Genomic DNA, 15,146 nt, shown 5'->3' on the forward strand with positions numbered 1-15,146 from the left:
CGCGTGTGCCTGGTCCGCTGCCGCAGCAGCGCGAGTGGTTGTAAATGTGGCAACGCCGCACGGACAGCGCAGCGCCTCTCTCCCCAAACCCGACCCCAAGCCAAGCCAAGCCAAGCCAAGCCAACTCATGAGCGAGGCCGAGGAGCTGGCCATGGACGCCGTGTCGCAGGTCATCTGCGACGCCCTCTCCACGGCAGAACACGTCGCCCTCGCCGCCGCCATGCGCGCCGGTACCGCTCCTGTCCTCGCCGCCCTCGCCGCCTTTTCCTCCTCTCGCGATGCGGATGCCCTTGTTGCCGACCTGCGTGTTGCGTTGGCTCACCCGCAAGAGTGCTCGGACAAGGCCGCCGCTGCCCTTCCCGCCGTGGGCGAGGCCGATGGCGCAGAGAGTGTGGAGAACGCTGCGCCCGATGCCGCCGCACTCCGACTGCTCGTCCCGGCCATCCGTGGCCACACGGCGGAAGCTGCAGCCGCAGCTGCGGGCTGTGATGACGGTGAGGTCACGCCATGGGTCACCATTGGCCTCGTTGTCAGTGCTGCTTCGGATGTTCACGTTCTGGCCCATGTGGCTGCCGTGCTTGCCGGCGTCCGCCTCGCGGGGCATCCGGTCGGCTCGCCGTTCCGGGTCGTGGTGGTGGCCGCAGCGGATAAGCCGGTCGTCCGCACTCTTACAGGGCTCACCATCCTGGCGGATGCAGTGCTGACCGACGTACCGCCGCTCGACGCCATCATTGTTGTCCCAGTCTGGGCCAGCGACGGTCGTGGCATGCTTCAATCTGCGGCAGAGAGCGTGGAGGCCCTTGGCCCAGCCGCTTGCGAGTGGCTCGCTGCTCGTGCACAGGTCGTCCAGTTCACGATCGGCCTCCATCGCGCTCTGGGATTGGGCCCTTCTGCTGAGCCTGCGGTGTTTGCCCAGTTTGTGGTCCGCGGCGGCTCGCCCGAGCCGTCGATGCCGCTTGCTCAGGCTCTTGGCAGGCTCGCTGCCCACTGGCTCGGCGGCTCGGGCACGCTGCCGGACGTGAACGCGATTTCGTACACTCCACCGGCGAGCTGGACATGACGTCACTTGGAACTTTACTCGCGACCCATGGCGCGACACTCGACCAATGCGTATGCTAGTCGCTCGCGGGCGACCTCGTAGCTGGACCAAGGCGGGAGGTAGAGCATGAACCAGCAGGTCGATGCTTGTGGCAAGACAGTGTCTGGCTCAGTACCTGGTGGGACCACAAGCCTACGTAGTGTCAGGTGCTTCTCCGCCATCTCGCACGGCGAGAGCCGCCTCCGGCCCCAGACAAACTGGACAAAAGCGGCGCGGAGGTCTGCGTCAAACGAAGTCAGCGCCTGCCAGGTGTACTCGACTTCGGGCGAGGTCTCGTCGAGCGGGGCGACAACAAGTGCGGCCTCGCGCAGCTGCTCCAGATCGAGCTCGCGGTGGCCGGAGACTGCCAGCTCGAGCTCATCGGGCAGCATGATTCTGAGAACACTCGGCGGGACAATGGCTTCCAGTCCATCGCGCACCGCCGCCTCGGCTGCTGACGTTGCCGCCAGAAGTGCATTCGCAGCCGCGTCGGCGGCGCTGACATCGTCGCCATGGTTCGCCGCAAGCGACATCGCCACCAGGCTGTCTTGCGCCGCCAGCACCCCGACGCCGCCGGCCTCGCGCGAGTATGTCAAGGCACGCCACACCCGTAGCGGAAGGTCGAGTTCGAGAAGACCCGGCGATCGCACACAGTAGCCCATGAGCATGCCGAGCGCGCGCAGCATCTGCTTCTGCGACACACTCGGCTCACCCGAGACAAACACCCAGTCACTGCGGCTCTCGCCCACGTTGAGCGCCTGGTTCGGCGACGGCTCCAGAACAATGGCCCGGAGGCCTGTGGCAAAAAGCGAAAGAGCCTCACGGAACGGCCCGCCAGCGTCAGCAGCAGGGAGCCCCCGAAAGGCCACCTTCCACGGCCGCGACTGGGTCCGCAGCTCAGCCGCAGATCGGGCCGTCACGTGCGCCGTGAGCTGCGACGCGACGAGCGCTGCAGCGTCACCGCCCCCACTCAGCCCGACATCGAGCTCGATGGTCTCGACCGGCGCCGGTGCACCCGTCTTGACCTCGCCCGCCGTCCGCGCCAGCTCTTCGTCGGCAAACACACGCCTCACCTGTGGATGCACCAGGCCACGCAGAGCGGAGACCATGCTCCCAAGCGCGCTCGGTCTGGCGTCTAACGTGCTTAGCGAGAGCGCAGCCGAGACGCACCACTGCAGGCCAAAAGTGGCCGCGTCCGGCAAGGTCGCCTCCAGCCCACCCCGCATGCTACCGCGAAGCGCAAGCGTGACTGGTGCGTCCGCCATCGCAACAAGTAGCGAGCCACGGGTGGCAACCTTGACCACCGTGGAGCTGGTGAAGGAGACCACAGCCGTCGGTGGCAACCCGCTCAATACCGCGCTCGCAAACGCCTCGCTAGGGCTGGTTTGCTCATCGTGCTCTAGCACGTACAGCTCGACAGACGCGGCCTCGCCGCCGCGCGGCGGTCCGCAGTACACCACCGACACCTCAGTGACCTCCTCGAGCTCTGGTGGGAGCGTCGCCACCAGCGATGCTGATGGGTCGACGAGTCCGTAGCTCACTGTGGCGCTGGCGCCCAGTCCGGTTACAGCCAGCGGTACCACGGCCTCAGCAGCTCCGCCAACCTCCCTCTCGCCCTCACCACCGTGGACCAAGGCGCTCACACGCGCCGCCCAATCCGTAAACGCGTCCTGTGGCTCTGCTTCGTCGTAGCCGTAAGCCATCAGCGTTTGTAGGGCCAACAGCGGGAACGCGACCTCGTTCGGCGAGCCAGAGCCGACAGCAGTCGTCCACAGTGCAGCCTCGGTGAAGATGCCAGCCTTTGACGGCTTGCCCATCAGCGGCGGAAGGTGGCCAGTCTGGTCGACATCCCATGGCGAGAGAGCTATGGCCTCGATCTCGCTGGCCAGCTCCTTCCAGCCCTGCGTGCGTTCGGGGAGGTGGTCACGTCGGCCGCCAGCGCACAAATGGCGCGGCCGGCGAGTGGCGCCAATCGGTACGCGACCGCCACGCTCGCCCACAGCCATCGCGAGACAGTTGCGGCAAGCTGCGGCTGCCTCGCCAGCTCGAAGCGGGTGGCTGCGCAGTCGAGCGCACCCAGGAGCAGGTGGAGCGACGGCTGCGAGAGCCACGCGGCGTCGAGCGAGAGCTCGTCGGGGCGCAGTCCAACAGCACACACCGCTGTCTGAGCCGCGTCGTTCATCCGAAGCCACGGATCCGCATGTGGCACTACAAAGCTCCCCATTGCGCCAGGCGTGCCCTCGAATCGGGCGTATGCCTCACGGGCTGACCGGCTCGCAAAGACCGCGCCCGCGACCACACCGGCACCGGGCTGATCGCGGAAAGTGATCAGCCAGCCAGCAACTTCGCCGTCGCGATGGGTGCTGGTGGACGCTAGCGAGGAGAGCGGGGTGCGAAGGACCGGGCTGGCGGACACCGAATGCTTCCAAACGTCCAGTGGAGTGAGCCGGCATGCGGTGCTGCCAGACTCCAGACTCACACTCACGCGGTGAGACTGGGAAGAGAGGCTCGCGACGAGTGCGTGTGCCACAAGGCGGCCGTTGTGCGCAACAGCGACTACGGTTGTGTCTGGCTGGTTGGCGATGCCGAGCTCGGTAAGGCTCTCAGCCCGGTGCACTACGCCGACGTGGACCACATCGTCGCAAGTCATCTCGACCACAAATGTGGGGTCTTGATCTGTCGCTGCCTGTGAGACCGCCCCGACATCGTGAGCGATGCCAATGGTAACCTGGTGGGTGCCATCGAGTACCTCAACGCGGCACGCATCACAGTCGGCGCCAAAGCCAATACTTGAAATTGCATTGCCGTGGCTACCGCCCGCAGGCAGCCACAGCGGCTCGCTGGTGGACACATCGGCTCCCGGTACTACCGTTGCGCCCGGCAATGATGATCGGCTGGCTCTGGGCGTCCGCACCGACGTGGCGGCGTCGAACCACGCCGCAGCGCGAGTCAGAGCGAGGTTGAGCAGAGAGCTGCGCAGGCGCGGCACATGTTCGGCAAGGCGCCCGAGCGCCGCAGTCATCGGTGGCAGCTCTCCGGCCCAAGAGTGCTGGCCCTCGACATCGGCTACTGCAAGCAGCAAGTCGAGTACAGGTACGACAAGATCATGCGCATCAGTGGTGGCGATAGCGCCTCTGGCGACCGCCGCCGCGAGCTCGTTGAGTGTCGACACTAGGCCTGTCCGAGCCCGCTGCACTCCGAGCGCAAACCGCAGAACGGCAGCCGCACGCCCAGTGGCATCGAGACTCGCCATGGGTGCGTGGAGATCAGCAGTCGCATTGGCCGTCACATCGCGCAGCTGGCCATGGCTGTGATTCGAGGAGAGCGCCGCCAGCGAGTCATACTCGCGGCTAGAGAGCTCCGAAATCGCTTGTTCAGGAACGGCTCGTGGCTCAAGTACGGCCGGGATGGAATGTTGGCCGGTGGCACTCAAGCCCGTGCTGAACGCGAGCAGTTGGGCATGGTCGGCTTTGGCAACCACAATGAGCGGCATGTCGCCTCCAAGCGCATGGTGGGGCGAAGCGTCGGGAGAGCTGAGGATAAGGCCGAGAGGGCGGTGAGCGGCGGCGGCAGCTTGGACCGCCAGTTCGGCGATGGTGGCCTCATCGCTCGCTAGCGGGGCGAGCCAGAACGATGGCACACTGCAGTCTGTTGTCGCCGGCTCCTGGGCCATTGCCGCAACTGGAAGAAGCCAGACAGTCCGCTTGCTGACCAGCGCCTGCTGCAAGGTTGCGGTCGACGGGGAGCTTCCAAGTGACGCTGACGGATCGTCGGCAAGGAGTGAGCCTGTGATCTCACACGGCCCTGTAATGAGTGAACCGACGTCCAAGATGACTCCGACGCCGTCGGCATCCACAGACGGGAGACCGTCAGGGCAGGCGGCGATGGCTGAGAGGAAGAACGTTCGCAGGCCGTCGTCGTCTGATCGCGATGAAGACGACTTGGTCGGAGGTGGGGTGGCAGTTGCCAGGATTGAAGCTCGTAGAAACGAGAGCACGTCGATCCGGCCCGAGTCTGGCCGACGGCATGCCGCAATGTAGCTCGCAAACAACGGCGACGAGACCGGAAGGCCAGCAGCCGCAAAGTCGGTGACATCCAGAAGCCCGTCGTTGTCTGTGTCCAGCTCGCGGAACCGGGCCCAACCGCGCTCGAGGTGGTCGCGAGTGAGTCCGGCGCTTCGGGCGTCAGCCTCGAGGCCAGCAACTTCGTTGGCGACAAAGCGCCGCGAGCCTAGCGAGATCTTGACTGAGAGCCCACCGGGAAGGTGTCGGGCAGTAGCTAGCTCGTCCAGCGCACCGACTAGCTCGCTGTGGGGCACTTCCCGGAGGAGCGGTGAGGGAAGGGCGGCCAGACGCGCGAGCTGCTCGATGGCCAGGGGGCTTGCGGCGACATGGCGGGGAACTAGCCAGGTGGTGACGGCGACCAGAGCTGCGACGCCGTCGGGGTCGCCTCCCACGACGAGCGGCGACAATGCTAACGCAGCGGCAAGCGCTGTCAGCAACTCGTGGTCAAGGCCGTCCAGTTGCGCAGGCCGGTGGGCCGATAGTACCGAGGTGAGCGCGTGCTGGACGTGGACAACGTCGCCGTCGTCAGTGAGCAGCGCAATCGTGTCGGTTCCCAGACTTGCAGTCGCGACAAAGCCAAGCGAGACGCCGTGGACAGCCACTCCGCGTATTTTGGTGGTTAGAGGAGAGCCCGGTGCTAGCAGTGCAGCGTCGCGGGGAGGTGGCGGCATGAGGCCCGTGAACACAGCACTGGCAGATGCTCCACCGAGTGCGCGCACGGCAGCAGCCGTAAAAGCGGTGCGACTCTCGGGTGGTGCACTGGGCGAGATGCACCATTGAAAGGTCCGCAGCCGCGACGGGATCATTGGGGCCGACCATCGGGAGTCGTCAAATAGAGCGTCTGCGGCAAAAGAAACGAGGTTGGTGTCATGGAATGCAAGAGATAGCAGCGCGCTGACAATGACGTCGGCCTCTTCAGGCGCGACGTCGGTGGCGGCTGAGTCGAGCAACTCTCGGCTGGCCGCTGCCGGTAGAGCATCCAGTACGACACGGCGAGCGAGGGGGCTCGCAATTGCTATCAGGACCAGGCATGTGGCAGCGGTAAGGCCGCAGACGACATTGTCGACTAGTGTGGTGAGAGCGGGCGCCGACTCGCGGGCCAGCGCACGCAGCGTCGGCCAGAGCAGCACGTGAGTCAAACGCGGAGCAAGAGCGAGGCCCAGGAGCCAGTGGAGGAGCTCCGGTCCGAGCGGGTCGTGGCAGACGTCAACTAGATGGGCGACAAGGGAAGCGTCGACGTCACTGAGGCTGGAATCGAGTCGGACAACCAAAGCGTCAATGACAACTGCGGCCACGCAAGGAAGAGCACGGAGGAGCGGGCGAGCAAGCGAAAGCGGCAGCGAGTCGATTTCGGTAGCCAGCAACGGTGCGAGCTCGCAGCAGAAGTGGGCGTGGTCGGAGAGGACGGTGGCAGCGGCACGGAGGGTGTCGAGGTCTGCGTCGGACGGATGTGGCCCAAGGCCGGCGACAACGTCAAGGAGGATCGTAGGGGAGACCGGGAGGTCAGGCGCTTGCCAGTGCTGGGGGACGAGGGTGCAGAGGGTACGCGCGGCGTGACGGGTTGGTCGGTCAGCGTAGTGGATGGCGCGAACGAGATTGGCGACGCTGCGGGCAAAGGCCAACGAGGGGGAGGTCGGCCGGCCAGCGAGGTGCCAAGAGGCGTGGAGAGCGAGCGTGAGATGAGGTGAAGCAAGGATGATGGACGCCTGCGAGGCCGAGGCAAGCAGGGTGCGGAGTTCGGCAGCAAAGCCGTGTGGCAACAGCGGAATGTGGGTGGGGCTGGAGGCGACGCCAGCCCGCAGCGCCGGGACGGCAAGCATTGGCGCAAAAACAGTGCAGGCGTGCGAGAGAGCCGGCGATACAAGCAGGGCTGAGAGTGCAGTCGCGGTGTGGTTGATGACCGTCAACGCCATGTCAGGAAGAAGCGAGTCGTGCAGGAGAGAGGCAAATTCGAGAACGCGGCCGACGGCATCGAGGTCTGGCGACGTGAGGGCGCGAGGCAGGACGGCGAGCACAACCGCAGCAAAGGCCGGCGCAATTATACCAGAGCGCGGCAGTGCGGTGATAAGGATGCGGAGGACGGTGGCCGGTGTGAGGCTTTGAAGAGCCGACGACGTGGCGAGGAGCGCGCGGGCGCAGCCTGCGACCATTGGTGGGAGAGGGGCAACAGATGATGCCGGCCCGACTGCAAGAGCGGCGAGCACTTTGCCGAGAGCAGCAGCCTGGTCGGCCGGCTCGGGTACGAGCGCGTGCCAGTTGGCGGCATAAAGTGCGGCAACCGGGCCCGGAAAGTGCGGTGCAAGAGTGACCAGGTGGCCGGCGAGTGCTGCAGTCGTCTCGGGATCGGCTAGCGGGAGCACGTGGTGCCAGACCAGCCAAAGCGGCGCCGGCGAGGGGAAGGTTGGGCGCAGAGCCGGCTTAGGACGTGAAGAAGGAAGGCGGCCCGGTCCGGTGAGGGTGGTGCGGCTGGAACGTGGGTGAGGAGCGCAGCAAGGCTTGCGATGGGTGTGTCTGCAGGCGCGGCGTAGTAGCTGGCAAACGGCGACGGGGCGATGGCACTTTCAAAGAGGAAGGCGTCGAGAGCACGGTCATAGAAAAGCGGTGGTGGGGTGTGTGGTCCGAGTGCGTGGGGACGCCAAGCATGTCGCCGGACGCAGTGTCGAGCGCGAGAAGGTCACGGTGAGGAGGCGGAGTGAGAGCAAAGGCGAGCGCGGGGCTGGGCGAGTCGAGAAGAGACGAGCCCGGAGGAAGGGCGACGGCGGTGCGCGAGGTGAGAGAAGCAGTGGCGCGATCTGACAACGCATCGGCGATGGCAACGGTGTGAAGGACCGAAGAGGTGCCCCGCGCAAAGGTGGCGGTAGTGGCGACGAGGAGCGTTGGGGGAGCTTTCGGATGGACGAGGGCGGCGATGGTGAGTGCAGCATTGGGGCAAGGGATAAGCTCGGTGAGAAGGTGCGAGAGATGAGGTAGGTGCTCGGCAGGCGCACGAGGGTTAAGAACAAAGGCCAGCATGACCTCGGAGCCGCAAGCAACAATGAGTACAGTGTCATCGCACAAGACTGCTATCGACGACGGCGGATGGGCTTCGTCGGGGAGGTCAAGTTGTTGCGAGGTGAGCGTGACTGAAGATACCTTGCAGAGCGTGAGCAGCTCGCCGGAGGGGAGGAGGACAAAGTTGGCAGACGCGCCCGAGGCGAGCAGCGCCGACGACGAGGGACCCGGCAGTGTACACGCACCCGGAAGCGGGTAGCGTGGCAGGTAGGAGGTAGCAACAAGCTCACGAGAAGCGGTAGCGGCACCTGTGCGGACTGCATCTAGTTGGCTGTCTGAGAGCGCGGCCGGTGTGTCGAGGGCGAGCGAGATGGCGCAGAGCAGCGTGTCGGTCGAGGGGGCGGCGCGGGCCAGCGCGACAGCGGCATCGAGTGCAGCCGGGGACGGGTGGGCAACAACAAGCGACGAGAGAACCGTGACGGCGTGAGCGGCCAGGCCATCGCGGACGAGGAGAACACCGGGCGGTAGAGCGGAGAGGGCGGCGGTAACAGAGGCGGCGGCTGCAGGCAGATGGTCGGGCGCCGCAGCATGGAGCAGCGGCAGCAGAGCGGCCAGAATGGCCGAGGCGGCACCGGCCGCCGGATCGCCCTCTGTCTCGCCATCCGCGCTGCCTGTGCCACCAGCACTTGGAGCGTGGGGAAGAGGATGCAGCAGTGGCGGCAGAGGGGGTGGCGGTGGTCGTAGGGTAAGAGGCCGCGAGTCGGGCGAGTCGTGGGCATGCAGGGTGTGAAGAATCGGCAGCGGTGAGCCTGTAGCGAGCCAGGGTGCGGCAGCTGCGGCCGCGCCAACCCGTGGAGGTAGGCGCATGTGGGAAGGGGGGGGGGGGGGAGGGGAGGTGGGGTGTGCGTGGTGGTGGGCCAATGGCCGTCACTCGTTCCTTCTCTTCCTTCGCACGGTTTGGCTCCGCCGTGTCGCACAGCTCGCGGCTTGTTCGGCGAGCACAACACCAGCGTACGTGACGGCTAGAGATTTGGCTGCGGTCACGGCCACACCTCACTCACTAGCTTCTAATGGCGGCGATAGCAGATACCGCGGCGCCGGCAGAGTCGGCGGTGGCTTACTTTGAGGGAGAGGCGACGGCGCCAGAGTGGCTGGAGAAGGCGGCTGGACAGGTTGAGGCCTTTGTGGCGGCCAGCGATGAGGTCTTGACGGTGGTGGTCACCTCGGGCGGAACGATGGTGCCGCTGGAGCGGCGAACGGTGCGGTTTGTGGACAACTTCTCGACAGGCACTCGCGGCTCGCGATCGGCTGAGGCCTTTTTGGCTGCGGGCTATCGAGTTGTCTTCCTCCATCGTGCCGGCTCGAAGCGGCCGTACCTGTCGCAGATGAGCATGGAGGCTCTGTTTGATGCCGATGGCCCAGGCGCGCTGGTTGAGACCGGCGACGGCTCTCTGCTGGTGCCAAACGAGTCGCCAGTGGTGGCGTGTGTCCGAGCCCGCCGCGCCGCCAAGGCCAGCGGCATGCTGCTGGAGATTCCGTTTGTGACCGTCGAGGACTACCTGTGGCTGCTGCGGCGGGTGGCGCAATGCGTGGAGAGCCTGGGCGCGCGGGCGATGATGTACCTAGCAGCGGCAGTGTCGGACTACTACGTGCCGACAGCCGCCATGCCTGAACACAAGATCCAGTCGTCAGCCGAGGCGCTGGTGCTGGAGCTCGAGCCGGTGCCCAAGATGCTCGGTGCGCTGCATGCGGAATGGGCGCCGGCTGCACTGGTGGTCTCGTTCAAGCTGGAGACCGATGCGGCGCTGGTTGAGGCCAAGGCACGGCGCGCCATCGCCAAGTATGGCGTCAACCTGGTGGTGGCCAACCGGCTCGACAACCGCAACGAGCTCGTCCACGTCGTCCACGCCGACGCCAGCCGGCCCGTGGTCGACGTCTCCCCAGGTGCGCCTGGCGAACCGATCGAGATTCAGCTGGTGCAGACTCTCAAGGCCGAACACGAGGCGTTTGTCAGGAACTCGTAGCTGGCTTCGGGGCGAGGAGCTGGATGAGCACTCCATCTCATCGGATGCGAATAAGAGCCAACGGCCGGCTGTGCTAACTGCCGTCGGCAACTGCTGACATCAGGTAGCCACTAGGCGGTGCCACCTGGAATGCGACTCGGCAGCCAGCGGCTCTGTCACGTCCTCACCTCAATCGCCAGCCACACCACCACGTCGTTGTCCACACTTCACTCGGACACCTCCAAAAGATGGCCGACGACCCCTCTGTGTACGCACCCACCACCCACCATGCTCTCCTCTCCCCTTTCCCCACTTTCCCGTCTTTCTCCTCCATGTTCCCCTCCGGCTGTGAACAACCCCTGTAGCCCCTTTGCGAAAGTTCCTTCTGCCACCCGACGAAGGCGACCCGCGACCGGTGGGCTGGCGGGCGACGGGCGGCATGGCAGACGGGGTTGCTGATGACGCTTCCGCCTGTCAGCAGTGTACCTGCCTCCCTACGTAGGCATGCTGCCGCAATGCGAGGGCACAAAGTAACATGCGCAGACGCAGACGGAGCCTTGCTTCCGCTGGTGGGGCCGAGCCGCTCGGTGGTCGCCTGGTTTTTTGTCTTGTGAAAAGAGGGGGGTGGGGAGCGGGCAGTTCCCGCACCTGGGCAAGCGACTCACAAACGAGGGAGGAAATGTGGGGACAGTCCGAAGGACACGAAGCAGGACGAGATCGCGACGGCGATCCTGCGGAAGAAGGACCGGCCGAACCGGCTGGTGGTCGAGGAGGCCGAGAACGATGACAACTCGGTTGTTGCGCTCAACACGGCGACGATGGAGCGGCTGCAGCTGTTCCGCGGCGACACGGTGCTGCTGAAGGGCAAGAAGCGGCGCGACACGGTATGCATTGTGCTTGCAGATGACACGTGTGCCGAGAACAAGATCCGGATGAACAAGGTGGTTCGCAACAACCTGCGGGTCCGGCTCTCGGACGTCGTCTCGATCCACCCGTGCCCGGACGTCAAGTACGGGTCGCGCATTCACGTGCTCCCGATCGACGACACGATCGAGGGTGTGACCGGCTCGCTCTTTGACGTCTTCCTCAAGCCGTACTTTCTCGAGGCATACCGGCCGGTCCGCAAGGGCGATCTGTTCCAGGTCCGCGGCGGCATGCGCGCGGTCGAGTTCAAGGTTGTCGAGACCGACCCTCTCCCGTACTGCATCGTGGCGCCCGAGACCGTCATTCACTGCGAGGGCGAGCCGATCAAGCGCGAGGACGAGGAGCGGCTCGACGACGTCGGCTACGACGACATTGGCGGCTGCCGCAAGCAGCTCGCTCAGATCCGCGAGATGGTCGAGCTCCCGCTCCGCCACCCGCAGCTCTTCAAGTCGATCGGCGTCAAGCCACCGCGCGGCATCCTCATGTACGGTCCGCCCGGAACTGGAAAGACCCTCATTGCCCGCGCTGTTGCCAACGAGACGGGCGCGTTCTTCTTCCTCCTTAACGGGCCGGAGATCATGTCCAAGATGGCCGGAGAGTCAGAGTGCGCCATCGGCTCGACCATCGTCACCGACTACGCCGGTGTCGGCCGCCGCATTGACACCTACGACACCCGGCACCAGGTCCTGACCGCCACCGTCCCGACCGGTGCGGGCGCCGCCCCGGTGCCGCTCCCGGGCGAGGCCCCGCTCGACTTTGACGCCCGCCGCGTCACGTCTGCGCTCTCGGCCGCCCCGGCTGAGTACCGCAACAACGGGCCGCGGACCCAGTTTGTGGAGATTGTTGCCCAGGACGGCACCGAGTTGGTCTTTACTCCGGACCACCTGTTCTACGCCCGTGCGCCTGGTGCCTCTGACTTTGCCTACACTCCGGCCAAGGAGCTCACCACCGAGCACGTTCTCTGGGCGCAGGCGCTGCCTGTTACCGGCAACACCGACCATACGGTTGCGCCCGGATCGGCTTACGCCGCCGCACTCGCGTCGCCCGCCGTTCGCGCGATCGCCCTCGGCGACGACGATGCCGCGCTGGCCGAGACCATGGCCGTCCTTGGCCGCATCGCCGGCCTTGTGATGGGCGGTGGGTCTTTCACCGGCCGCCGCGCTCGCGTCATTCTTGGCAGCCGCCTCGATGTCGATGCGCTCGCGACCGACCTGGACCTGCTCGGCTTTGAGCTCGGCGCCACGCGCTTTGTCAACAACGAGCGCACCCTGGTTGACGAGGAGTCGAGCAACATGTCTGGCTGGGAGTGTGCCCTGCCGGCGGCTGTTCGTGACGCCATCGCGGAGATCATCCCTCTCGACGCCTCCGGCCACAAGAAGTCGTTCCACCTCCCGGCGGTCTTCTCCTCCGCGCCGCCCCTTTTCCGGCGCGAGTACATTGCAGGCCTCCACGGAGCGGACGGCGACAAGGCTGTCGCGCGCTCTGGCGACTCCCGCCGCACATTTGCTGTCATGGGCACTTCCTTCTCGAAGGACTTCTCCTCCGCGGATGGGCCTTCGCAGGCTGAGCTCGGCGAGCTCGAGGCGTACCAGGCCGCTCTCATGGCGGCATACACTGACCTTGGGGTGGCTGTGCGCGTCAACAAGACTCAGGTCCGCTCGCACGCGTTCAACGACGACCTCGCGTCGTGCGTGTACACGTTCGACCTTGTGAGCGAGCCCAGCAACATCGTTGCGTTCCAGCGTAACATCGGCGTCCGCTACAGTGCCACCAAGGCCTCGAGCTTTGCCGTCAACCGCGGCATCACCGGTGAGCTTGCTCGCAAGAACAACGTGTACAACACAGTTGTTGAGAAGCTGTTGGAGAAGGCCCTCGTCATGCTCGGCAAGCACTCGTCCTCCAACTTGCGCTCGCAGGTCATCGGCCAGGTTCTCGGCGAGCTCAACGATCACGATGCTCTCTTTGCCCCGACCGAGGTTCAGATGGACGATGCATGGGAGTCTGTGCTGCGCTTTGTCAAGGATCAACTCGCCACCACGGGCCACCCGCTTGACGAGCCCATTCCCGCTGACGTGGCTGGTCGCATCATGGATGCCAACCGTGGCCGCACCATGGACGCTCAGGTCGAGACCGACTTTGTGACGTCGACTCGGAGCTGCCCGGCTGCTGGCCGCGACGCGGCGTTCCACGGCGAGCTGGGCATCAAGGCTGTGGCGCGCGTGACGCGCCCCGCCGAGCCGGTCTACGACCTCATCGTCCCGCGCGCAGCGCACTTCCACGCCGAGGGCATCCTCGTCCACAACTCGAACCTTCGCAAGGCGTTCGAGGAGGCGGAGAAGAACGCGCCGGCGATTATCTTCATCGACGAGGTCGACTCGATCGCGCCCAAGCGCGACAAGACCAACGGCGAGGTCGAGCGGCGCATCGTGTCGCAGCTCCTCACGCTGATGGACGGCGTCAAGTCGCGGTCGCAGGTTGTGGTCATTGCCGCGACGAACCGGCCCAACTCGATCGACCCGGCGCTGCGGCGGTTCGGGCGGTTCGACCGCGAGCTGGACATTGGCATCCCGGACCAGGTCGGCCGGCTGGAGATTCTCCGCATCCACACCAAGAACATGAAGCTCTCGGACGATGTCGACCTCGAGGTCGTGGCTGCCGACACGCACGGGCATGTCGGTGCTGATCTTGCGCAGCTCTGCACCGAGGCTGCGCTGCAGTGCATTCGCGAGAAGATGGACATCATCGACCTCGACGACGACACCATTGACGCCGAAATCCTTGACTCGATGGCGGTGACGCAAGACCATTTCCTGTACGCGCTTGAGGCGTCGAACCCGTCGGCGCTTCGCGAGACGACGGTCGAGGTGCCGAACGTCTCGTGGGACGACATTGGCGGCCTCGAGGGCGTCAAGGCTGAGCTCCGCGAGATGGTCCAGTACCCGGTCCAGTTCCCGGAGCTCTTTGCCAAGTTTGGCATGGCGGCCTCGCGTGGCGTGCTTTTCTACGGCCCGCCCGGATGCGGCAAGACCCTGCTGGCAAAGGCCATCGCCAACGAGTGCCAGGCCAACTTTATCTCGGTCAAGGCTGCCGAGCTCCTCACCATGTGGTTTGGCGAGTCGGAGGCCAACGTCCGTGAGCTCTTTGACAAGGCACGCTCGGCCGCGCCCTGCATCCTCTTCTTTGACGAGCTCGACTCGATCGCCCGCCAGCGTGGCGGTGGCGGTGGCGACGCCGGCGGCGCCGCGGACCGTGTCATCAACCAGCTCCTCACCGAGCTCGACGGTGCCGGCGTCAAGAAGAATGTCTTTATCATTGGCGCCACAAACCGGCCGGACATCCTCGACTCGGCTCTCATGCGTCCGGGCCGCCTCGATCAGCTCATCTACATTCCGCTGCCGGACCTTGCGTCGCGCCTCTCGATCTTTGAGTCGCTCCTCCGCAAGTCGCCCGTCGCACCCGACGTCGACCTCAACGTTCTTGCGCAGTCGACCGCCGGCTTCTCGGGCGCCGACATTGCCGAGATCTGCCAGCGCGCCGCCAAGCTCGCCATCCGCGAGACCATCTCGGCCCGCATGCGCGCTGCCCGCGAGGCCGCCGAGTCTGGCATGGAGCTCGCCGTCGACGACGAGCTCGAGGACCCGGTGCCCTACATCTCGCGCGCACACTTTGAGGCCGCCCGCTCTGTCGCCCGCCGCTCCGTCTCGGACGCTGACATCCGCAAGTACGAGATGTTCTCCCAGACCATCACCACCTCGGGCGTCGACGGTGTCTTCGGCGGCGTCCCGCCTCCGGCCGCGCCTGGTGCCGCACCGGCCGCCGGCCTTGGCCTCGATGCCGACGATGACGACGACGAGGATCTTTACAACTAGTCCGTTGCAGTAACACGCATACACACCACCTCGGCGCACCCGCACACCCGTCCTACACCCTCTCATTTTCTTACATACATGGTACATCCTCTTTTTATCGTACTTTCGCACATGCCTCTTCCGTGCACGGCTGAACCCCCCGCATTTCGCCGCCAACCTCCTGCGGCTCCAAAACCAAAGTGGGTCAGTGCAGGTCGGTGAACCCCGGCACACGACC

The 15,146-nt window shown here is 65.6% G+C and overlaps 4 protein-coding genes across 4 annotated transcripts; 3 read left to right on the forward strand and 1 right to left on the reverse strand.

Annotated features, from left to right (window-relative positions):
• Window positions 1-127: 127 nt before the first annotated feature.
• On the forward strand, window positions 128-1,180 carry AMSG_03749 (uncharacterized protein; the record flags this gene model as incomplete). The annotated part of the gene is made up of 1 exon (XM_013904200.1): window positions 128-1,180. The coding sequence occupies one exon, from the start codon at window positions 128-130 to the stop codon at window positions 1,058-1,060; it is 933 nt and encodes a 310-aa protein (XP_013759654.1). The 3' UTR covers window positions 1,061-1,180.
• On the reverse strand, window positions 1,075-9,000 carry AMSG_03750 (ubiquitin-protein ligase 1; the record flags this gene model as incomplete). The annotated part of the gene is made up of 3 exons (XM_013904201.1): window positions 1,075-2,979; window positions 3,006-7,559; window positions 7,777-9,000. The coding sequence occupies 3 exons, from the start codon at window positions 8,998-9,000 to the stop codon at window positions 1,075-1,077; spliced, it is 7,683 nt and encodes a 2,560-aa protein (XP_013759655.1).
• Window positions 9,001-9,203: 203 nt separating this feature from the next.
• AMSG_03751 (phosphopantothenate-cysteine ligase) lies at window positions 9,204-10,258 on the forward strand (the record flags this gene model as incomplete). Its single annotated transcript, XM_013904202.1, has 1 exon — window positions 9,204-10,258. The coding sequence occupies one exon, from the start codon at window positions 9,204-9,206 to the stop codon at window positions 10,155-10,157; it is 954 nt and encodes a 317-aa protein (XP_013759656.1). The 3' UTR covers window positions 10,158-10,258.
• Window positions 10,259-10,384: 126 nt separating this feature from the next.
• Window positions 10,385-14,961, forward strand: AMSG_03752 (uncharacterized protein; the record flags this gene model as incomplete). The annotated part of the gene is made up of 2 exons (XM_013904203.1): window positions 10,385-10,404; window positions 10,828-14,961. The coding sequence occupies 2 exons, from the start codon at window positions 10,385-10,387 to the stop codon at window positions 14,927-14,929; spliced, it is 4,122 nt and encodes a 1,373-aa protein (XP_013759657.1). The 3' UTR covers window positions 14,930-14,961.
• Window positions 14,962-15,146: the final 185 nt, after the last annotated feature.

The sequence above is a fragment of the Thecamonas trahens genome, assembly GCF_000142905.1.
Source record: "Thecamonas trahens ATCC 50062 unplaced genomic scaffold supercont1.14, whole genome shotgun sequence".
In the NCBI taxonomy this organism is placed as follows: Eukaryota; order Apusomonadida; family Apusomonadidae; genus Thecamonas; species Thecamonas trahens.